The sequence below is a fragment of the Psammomys obesus genome, unplaced genomic scaffold (genome assembly GCF_907164565.1).
Source record: "Psammomys obesus unplaced genomic scaffold, mPsaObe1.curated_primary_1811, whole genome shotgun sequence".
NCBI lineage: Eukaryota > Metazoa > Chordata > Mammalia > Rodentia > Muridae > Psammomys > Psammomys obesus.
This window is the reverse complement of record NW_026596051.1, coordinates 19695867-19705647: the sequence shown is the minus strand read 5'-3', so window position 1 is coordinate 19705647 and position 9781 is coordinate 19695867. Positions and strand designations below refer to the sequence as shown.

Sequence of the window (9781 nt, the reverse complement as noted above, 5' to 3'; positions counted from 1 at the left end):
GCGGGCCCGGCGGGCGTCGGGGCGCTGACGGCCGGGGGCGCGGCGGCTGCGGGCCGGGCGGCGAACGAGCGGGGGAAGATGGCGGAGCTGGGTAAGAAGTACTGCGTGTACTGCTTGGCCGAGGTGAGCCCGCTGCGCTTCCGCTGCACCGAGTGCCAGGACATCGAGCTGTGCCCCGAGTGCTTCTCGGCCGGCGCGGAGATTGGCCACCACCGGCGCTACCACGGCTACCAGCTGGTAGACGGAGGACGATTCACTCTCTGGGGGCCCGAGGCGGAGGGCGGCTGGACCAGCCGCGAGGAGCAGCTGCTGCTGGACGCCATCGAGCAGTTCGGCTTCGGCAACTGGGTGAGTGGCGGGCCACGGCTAGAGGCAGGGCATGGCTGGCTGGCTCAGTGCATGCTGCGGAGGGCCGCAGGTGGCCGGGCGGGACTGCCCCGAGAGTGTTGGGCGCCCGCAGCTACACAGCTGGTAGAGCAGGGCCTTGACCCGTGGCCCCGACACAGAGCTGTCTGCCCTTCACACTCGTCCTCAAGAGGTGTGCATTGAACGCGGGTGGAGGACAGGCCCTGTGCCTTGCCATGCGTCTCCTTGAGTGATATGGCAGCAAGCTTAGACCCCACGATCCCTGCTGAGTTCCCTGGTAGGGTTGGGTTCTCCAGTGTGAAGGCCAGAGTCTGGGCTGATACATCCCTCATGCACTTAGTCTGCATTTAGGGCTTCATGTGTTTTATGTGGGTGTCAGCATGTGCCCTTTGCTAGGGTTCTCTATCAGTGTCTTGTTTAATTTTTGGTCTCCACAGCACTCAGAACATGGTGTGAAAGGTGGTCAGTAAAGAATGAACAAAGGCGTCTTCGTGAGGAGGCATGGATCCTGGTGTCTGCTTTCTAGTTGTCAGGTTTCTGTAGAAGTGGCTTGCTGGTGGCAAGAGCTTCTGTGTGTGCCAGCAAGGTAGTGTGCTTGTCTCCTGGATGTTCTCTAGGGGTCTCTAAGGAGCTCTCCTCCTATTCCTCACCTATGTTAGGGAAGAGCTCTGGCTGCAATGTCATCCTTTCCATCCTTTCCCTGCATAGGTAACATCTTTAAGCTTTCAGAGAAGCAGGGAACTAAGCATGACCCTGTCCTGTCCAGACTCTTCCCCAGTAAGTTAGGGTCCTTCTTCTCTGAGCTTCCCATACTCTAGCCTTACTGCCCTCCTGTTCAGGTCAGCATGCAGTGAGTGACCTTCTGGACCCTCCTCCCCCACTTAGGAAAGATTCTCCTCTACAGATACTTTCCTGATGGCCAACACCATGACTCCTGCTCTGTAAAAACAACTGGTTACCTTGTCTATAAGTGATGTTTGTTGGTGTATATTGAGCATCTGCTTTGTACAGATCAGGAGCACGAAGGACCCTGAAGAAGAGCCTCAGAACTGAAAGTGTTGCATCCATTTGCTCTGTTCCTGGAGCTTGTCGCTTACCTGATGATCCTCTCTACCTGATTGCCAGTGGTGGTGACTCACTTGTCCTCAGCTACACACAAAGCTAACCTAAAGCCTTCGTGCACATCCAGTTGGTCAGTGGTCATCTATTTAACTTGTTGTGATCACTTCTCGTGGTTTATCTGCATCCTTCATTTATGTTCTATAACCCTTCTCACATATCAGCATAGGGCTTTTAAAGTAGAAGTGTCATCTCTTTGGCCCTCAGCAGCTTCCTATTCTGCTTAGATTATACTACAGTGCCCGCAAAGCCTGACAGTATTTGTAGTTCCCTATGAGCTCATGCTTACTCCCTTGAACCTTTTTCCTTTCTTCTGCCTGAGGTACTCACACCCCAGCCAAGACTACTGACTGATCTTTGTACTTATACATCACTGCTTTGGGGAGGCTTTTGTTCTTCACATCATTCCTCCAGTGCTTCTCTCCAGAGTAGCCACTGAAAAGAGTGAGAGTGTTAATTGCAGGGACCCCCACCATTGAGCTTGCTTTACCTCTTGAAGTCTTGGGCTGTACTCAGAGAACCCTGTGGAAGAGGAGGCAGAAAGAGTGTAAAAGCCAGAGGGAAAGGAAGATACCAGGAGAACAGGGCCCTCTAAATCAACTGAGCAGAGCTCATATGAACTCACAGAGACTGAAGCAGCAAGCACAGGGCTGCTATAGTTCTGCACCAGGTCCTTTGCCACATATATTTTTAGTTTTCAGTTTAGTGTTTTTATGGACCTGCCAAGTGGGTGAACAAGTGGGTCTCCAGTTCTTGTGCTTTCTCTTTTGCTTCTGTTGGTTTGCCTTGTCCACCATCAATGTGATGGGTTTTGTTCTATCTTATATTTTATTTTGTTAAAAAAGAAATGTTGCGCTGTAGAGTCTGCCCCTCAACTACTGTTTGTGCCCTATCTATGAAGCGCAGTCAGAAGTGCACAGCACCCAGGAACTAAAGCGTGTAAAGTGTGGATGAATAAACAGGCTGGACGGGGATGGCTTCTTCTGAAGCAGCACTTTCAGACTTGAAGGCCAGAGGAGCTTGAATTAAGATGCAGGTTCTCATGAGGTCCAGGCCCAGCTTTGGAAGAAGTAAAGCCCAAAGGGAAGAGCCTTGGAGCTTGGCTTCCTTGTATAGTGCATAGACTGCTCCCTGCTGAAGCATCAGGGGTCTTAGGGCCAGGCTGAGAGATAGAAGCACTGATCCTCACAGGAATAGGAGGCTCTGTGACCCTTTGACCTGTGCTCTCTTAGGCCAGTTGCTTTAGTTCTCCGAGCCTTGTTTTTCTTCACCAGAAGCACTAGAGCTTAGATATGTGGCTCTTTCCTGACCTTGTATCCCTGTTACACTGAAGTATGTATGTCTCAGTTTGGGCCTGTGTAGAGCCTATGCCAGATCTGTGCCATACCCTTTATGTACATGTCATGTGACTTGCACAAGCAGCACTGTGGGGTGAACTTATGTTCTTAGTTTGCAGTTGAAAGGCAGCGACTATGAGGATATAAGCTACTTGCCAAGAATTCCATAGCCTTCCCTGTGACAGCTAGGTGTGATTATAGTCTGGGCCTCCACTACAGCACTAAGAGCATTAAGTAATATGGTTGGAGACCAGAAGCTTACTGGTGCAGTTTAGGTTTTATTGGTGCAGAAGGCTTTACACAGGGTCTAGCTGGGACCTGTTCACAGAGAAGCCCCAGAAGGGATAATAGCATAGTAGGGAGGTTGACTGAGGGGAGATGGCCCTCAGCAACACTCACAAGTCAGGCCTGCTGGGTGCTAAGAGCCTCCAGACAGAGCTGCTCTGTGGTGGCCTCTGGAACACAGGAACACAAACATGTAGACATTCAGAGCTTCAGGATGATTCAAGCTTTGGTAGACAAGCCATCAATTTTGTCACTTGGCTCTAAGGATATTAGACTGTCACAGAAGAGGCAGTTTGAGAGGACCAGCTCCTTCCCAGGGACGTCCATCAGGGGGAAGTGAGGCTTAGACCAGCTTTTGTGGTTTTGAATGTAGTAAGAGGAACCAACAGAGAAGGTTCTTGTCCCTAGGGGCAGGTGGAGTGGTCTGAGTAGCACATCTTTCCCCTGTAGATGACAGTTGACATCACAGGCCGAACCATGTGCAAGACACTAGACAGGGTTGTGATGAAGGTGTTAAGGCTGATGTCCATTCCCTGGTGCCAGGCCTCAAGACAGATGTGGTACACTGTTCCCTGACTCTTCTGATTGCCCTACACTTTGAGGCAGATGTCTCCTTCTTAACTGTGAAAAGCAACTGTACTGAGGTATGAGCCCACCTAGAATCTGGGCCCAGGTCTTTGTGGTCCATGCCAAGGACAGACTAGAGGAGGAAAGATCTTGGGTAGCAAAACAGTTAAAGGGTCACATTGAGCCCTGGCTCCCAAATGTTAGCTGTGTCAGAACAACCTCTTCTGTGCACTAAACATAGGCTAGGAGCAATGCCAAGGAAATGAAATCTCAAGGTTGTGCAGTTCTCCAGAAGAATAGTGTAAGTTGGCCATCTCAAGGGACTATTGTGCTCTATAAGGCAGGAAGAAACTCTGGGAGGGTGTGATCTGAGGGTGCACTGAGCCATGATGGGGTAGCAGGTGCAGCAGTGACTTAGCTGTGAGAGCTCATGGCGGGCTTCACTTTGGGCTTGAGAGGCTGACAGCATCTTTGTCCAGCACTGATCATGAGGAGATGAGGGATGAGGAGAATGAAGTAGAACTGCCTAGGAGCACTTTTCAGGATATTTTGTCATTAGTGCTTTGTAGCAGCCCTTCCCCTGGCTGGCTTCAGTATCCTTTTAGGTGGGTTATGTTTCCTGTTTCCTCCTGGCCCTGTAGGTGTTGCCTGCTTCTTGACAGCCCCTTACCACACCTCCGCCAGGAAAGGGGCTGCTTTTGGCTTCTGCCCCTTTAGAGACTCCTTCATTTGAGAAAAAAGGAGCCAGAGCTCCTTCTAGACCCAGGGCACACACTCCTACCGCAAAGTCCAGCCCTAAACCAGAAAGCACAGTCCCTGATTATGGCCAACGGCCTAATTTATACCTCACAGTCAGTTGCTGGGAGAATAAAGATAACAATGGAGCTAAGTGTCAGCTGGGTTGTGCCGATGTTGTCTGCTCAAGAGGAAAGACAGGAAGGAAATTGTGAGGCCCGCCCGAGTCAAGGTTGCTTGTTCTAGTAAAGGTGCTGGAAGCATCAGAAGCTATGTGCATAGCACCCTCCCACCAGTCAGAGCCTGGACGTGCCATCCAGTGGAACTTCTTTGAGAGCTAGTTGAACCAGGAAGAAGCAGAGGCCTGTAGTCCAGCCTTGATGTATGCTCACAGTACCAGAAATTGTATGAAGCAAAGACTCTTCAGCATGTGCCGCATTGACAATCAGGAGAGGCCTCGGTGACAAGCACGTGGTGACAGGCAGTGCCTCTATCCAGACTGATGAATTTGATCTGTACAGTGTTGACTGGCCGTGTGCCCTATGGTAGCTCACCAAAGGTTTATTGACCTTGAATTGTGGGCAGTGAGAGAGTACTGCTGTCCTGGGTGCAGCTGTGAGGTTTCAGTGAGATGAATATAAAAGCACTTGCTTGTTACTTTTAATTGGACTACAACCAACCCCCTAAGAGCAGGGGTCATGAGCTGGGAAGCAGCAAGAGTGTAAGGAAGAGAAGAGGTGGAGCCAGAAGGAAAGCTTTGGAAGATTGTGGGCTTGGAATACATATATGCACAGCTTTGAGTGAACCTGATAGTTCAAGTAGGTCACGTGTAACACCTGCTGCCCCAGGTACTGTGCTTCTTCTTCCCAGTGCATCTGGCCTGCCCACCACCTTGTGAGTGGGACCTCAGCTTGGGCTCAGTGGTCAGCTAATCCAGCTGAATCAGTGACCTCTAGGTTCCATAAGCCACCAAAGTGGAGAGGGATTAAGGAATAGAGCTGCTGTCCTCTGGCCGCTGCACCACATGTACACATGTATGTGCAACTCTTTGCAAGTGAGAGCCTGCTGTACCTCAGGGCAGTTGGAAGGGCCCGGAACTATGCTCCAGGTGTCTGTCCCAGAAAATGCCCAGGAGGGCTCACTAGCTGAGTTGGGCCTCTTTACCTCCTGCTACACCTTGCTTATGATCAGGACAGCCATCAGCTCCACCTGGCCTTCAAGGGCATAGAGACTGAGTTAGGCATGCCCATTTGGGGCCCAAAGTAACTTGACCCTCACTAAGCTGTGTATAGCCTGCAGCTCAAAGAGGTATTACTGGTTCTGGGACTGGTGTTGAGAATAGCAGCCGGGAAATGAGTGTGCATTTTGAGCGATTACTTTCTGAAGTGGCTTTAGTGGTTGACTTTAAGGAAGAGGCCTCTTGGCAAAAGGAAAAGATTGAGGGAGCCATTCAGTTTCCTCTCTTGCAGGAATGGAGGATGCTTTCAGCAGTGGTGGCACTACAGTTAGCCTCTGCATACCCATCATCTGCAGTCTCCTAAGAGAGGAACAAGCTTAGGTTCCAAAACCCAAGGCTGGGACAATGCTAAAGCAGTCCTGGCCCTTTGTGTCCTAGAGCTGCAAACAGACAAACAGTCCCCTTTGTAGTCATGCTGCATGGACTTCCTTTGCTCTGTGGGCAATTTGGCAAATCTGCTTTCTGGTCTGAGTGAGAATCCTCTGACATCAGATTGTTTTCAAATATTCTTCAGAATTTGTAGTGGGTAAAATGGCCAATAGCACATGGTTGGGTTTCTCTATAAAGGAAGAGAGCAAAGAATGACTTTTACTAGTTCCCAGCTCTGTCACCAGTGCCCACATAGCCTTACACAAGTTTGTGGCCCTGGATCTTCCCTCTCAGGTACATCTGTGTAGGTTCCTTCAGTGCCGGTCTAGATGGAGCACATATCTGAACATCTTTGCGTGTGTGTGTGTGTGTGTGAGAACAGTAACAGCACTGGTAGGAAGTAGCCCAAATAAAGCTTTGTGAAATGGTGAGAGGAACTTGAGTCAAGTGTTTTGATGGTCTGGCTTTTGTCATTATAGGAAGACATGGCTGCGCATGTTGGTGCTTCACGGACTCCTCAGGAAGTGATGGAACACTACGTTAGCATGTACATCCATGGAAACTTGGGCAAAGCCTGCATCCCTGACACCATCCCCAACCGGGTGACAGATCATACCTGCCCCAGTGGGGGCCCTCTCTCACCCAGCCTCACCACACCTTTGCCCCCTCTGGACATCTCTGTGGCTGAGCAGCAGCAGCTGGGCTACATGCCACTTCGTGATGACTATGAGATCGAGTATGACCAGGATGCTGAGACACTCATCAGTGGGCTCTCCGTGAACTATGATGACGATGATGTGGAGATTGAGCTTAAGCGTGCACACGTAGACATGTATGTGCGAAAGCTGAAGGAGAGGCAGCGCCGGAAGAACATTGCCCGAGATTACAACCTGGTGCCAGCCTTCCTGGGCAAGGACAAGAAGGAGAAGGAGAAGACACTGAAGCGAAAGATCACCAAGGAGGAGAAGGAGCTGCGGCTGAAACTGCGGCCACTCTACCAGTTCATGTCCTGCAAAGAGTTTGACGATTTATTTGAAAACATGCACAAAGAGAAGATGCTTCGCGCCAAGATCAGAGAGCTACAGCGGTACCGGCGCAACGGCATTACGAAGATGGAAGAGTCAGCCGAGTATGAGGCTGCCAGACACAAACGGGAGAGAAGGAAGGAGAACAAAAACCTGGCCAGCTCCAAAAGGGGGAAGGAGGATGGCAAAGACAGCGAGTTTGCAGCCATTGAGAATCTTCCTGGGTTTGAGCTGCTGTCAGATCGGGAGAAGGTTCTCTGTAGCTCTTTGAACTTGAGTCCTGCACGCTATGTGACTGTGAAGACTATTATAATTAAAGATCACCTCCAGAAGCGACAAGGGATCCCCTCTAAAAGTCGCCTTCCCAGTTATCTGGACAAGGTCCTAAAGAAAAGGATTTTAAATTTCCTCACAGAAAGTGGGTGGATATCTAGGGATGCTTCCTGAGGCCAGATGTTGCTGAAGCAGCTTGTGAGCCAAATGACCTGGGGTCTCCCCCAACATTGTTGCTCTTTTAAACAAATTGAATTCTTTTTTCAAGGCTTAAATTTTTTCCATGACCCTCTGGAAGAAGCAATAGTAGCAATCTTAAATCGACTATGGGGGAGATAAGCGTGTGTCTTTTTAACTTAGTCCTAAGGTAATCCTTTCAGAAGACAGCTTGCCTTTGTGTTCCTCTGAAGACTGTCCCCGCCTTGGACGAGTCCCCTATTTTTCATGAGCCTTTCCGCATTTGGGTTCAGAAGCTGTTATGCTATGGGAGCCAGGAGCTGTGTGTTCCTGCCATCAGCTTCTCCCTGGTGACACAAGCTTTACTCAGGTGGGCTGTTGTTGGCACCTCTTCGCTGAGCCCACTGCTGCCCCCCAGCCGACACCCCCAAGCACAGCCCTGGCACACCGCACTTTACCGGGAGGCAGGCTGTGCACAGAATCCTCTGCAGTGGAGGCCAGAGACCACCACCAGGCCCGCTCCGCACTGAGCCACTTAAGATGAGCCCCTCATTTGCACACAGTGACCACATGAGCTTCCACTTACCTGATAACAGCCATTCCAGACCCTCAACAGTGCTTGCTTCATCTTAGCCTGGCCCAGCCTGGGCTGCCTGGGCAGGCTCTCTTGACCCATTCTTGTCCCCTGTGACTGGGAAAGCAGTTAATGGAAGGGCCACAGGGTCAAGTGGGGGCTGCCTTTCTCTGCTGTGAACCTTTATAGGAGACCTGACTTAAAACCAAGACCTTTTTGAGTTCAAGGCGGAGTGTGCAGTGCTGAACTGGGGCAGTAACTGCTCAGGACTTCTACCACCATTGCAGATTCCCTTTCACTAAATATAGGACATGCTAGCTAGCCCAGCTCAGTGAGCTGGTTAGGGTATGGCAGGGGCCCTGGGGAGTGCAGAGCACCCTGCCTGTGCCTTGGAGCCTGTGCGCTGCTTTTGTTTGTGATCTTGAAACAAACTCAGATGTGGCTCTTTCCCAGCCCTAAAAGCTTGTTTCTGAGGCCTCCTTCAAGGACTCATATGGTACCTTCCTTCTAAACTTGAGGAAGGCGTTTGTCTTCCGGCTGCTCAGGGTTCTCACGCCCAGACCCTGCTTTAGAGTCCTGGAGTGACCACAGCCCCTGCCCCCTGTCCCTGAGGTACAAGAGCCTGTTTACCTCATAGAGTGTTTGGGCTCGGAAGTGAAAGAAGTTATTTTGAAGAAAAACAACTCATTTCCAAGGACGACTTGATGACGTGCCTTTCCATTTTACATCCTCTGTCCCCTAGGGTAAGTTTTTCAGCATTAAATAAAACATTTCAAATATACTATATATGGCTTTAGTTGTAAAGTGCATTGTGGGCTAGCAGGGAAGTGCCCTGTGAGCCAGGCCCAGATTTCTCTTGATACCAGATGCTGAACAATGGTGTCAAAGGACCAGCTCCACACTGCCCCCTGCAGGTTAATAGTGGACAGTCGCTGGTATCACAGAACAGCAATGGGGTGATGCTCAGTGCCTACTTAAGCCAGTGGTTCTCAAATTGGGTTCCTGGGCACTTGTCAGAAATGGTCATACCCCATGTAACTGACTTTCTTGAGACAGAGATTTGGGGCTTCATTAACAGGGACTAGCAGGGTGTTTTCAAAATCTCCAGGTGGCTGGGATGCAAGCTCAAGTTTGGGAACCACTGGTTTTGTCTTGGTGTCTCCAACACCAGAGCCCCAGCCTGGTGAGGTTTGAAGTTTCAGTGTTTCTTCTACAAAATGATAGCCAGACTTACATTAGCTTGAGAAGCAGAGGATCCTGTCAACATGTGGCCAAGGGCTGTCGGGCAAAAAGCTGTGCTTAAGCAGGCCTATAGTGTGTGTACATCTTTTGATGATATGAATTTATTTGGGCGTGACTGTTTTAAACACCATAATGAATGTATAATTAATTTATGTTCAAGTATTAATATTGTTACAAGGGAAAAGTAATATTAGGATTGTTTGCTCTCCTGTCTGCCCCAGCTGTTTCTGTCATATTACTTTTTGTTAGCTCAGACCTTGACATGATTTATTTAATTCTCATGATAAATAAGCCACCACAACCCCGTGGAACCAAGTCTTTCCAAATTTAAACAAACTGTCTTTGAGTCAGAAAAGTTAGATAATTCTTCAACTGTTTGAAATAATGCTCTCTGGGAGGCCAACATTCCAAGAATGTATTAAGAACTGAAACCCTACCATTTTTATTATCCTTTTACATTAAATTGTTGAGAACA

The 9781-nt window shown here is 49.6% G+C and overlaps 1 protein-coding gene across 1 annotated transcript; it reads left to right on the top strand.

Annotated features, from left to right (window-relative positions):
• The first annotated feature begins 21 nt into the window (after positions 1–21).
• On the top strand, positions 22–9781 carry Tada2b (transcriptional adaptor 2B). Its single transcript, XM_055623942.1, has 2 exons — positions 22–348; positions 6495–9781. The coding sequence occupies exons 1-2, from the start codon at positions 79–81 to the stop codon at positions 7485–7487; spliced, it is 1263 nt and encodes a 420-aa protein (XP_055479917.1). The 5' UTR covers positions 22–78; the 3' UTR covers positions 7488–9781.

Coding starts and splice junctions, on each gene's coding strand:
- Tada2b (XM_055623942.1), top strand. CDS start 79: ATGGCGGAGCTGGGTAAGAAGTACTGCGTGTACTGCTTGGCCGAGGTG. Junction 349..6,494: donor AGTTCGGCTTCGGCAACTGG/GTGAGTGGCGGG, acceptor TTGTCATTATAG/GAAGACATGGCTGCGCATGT.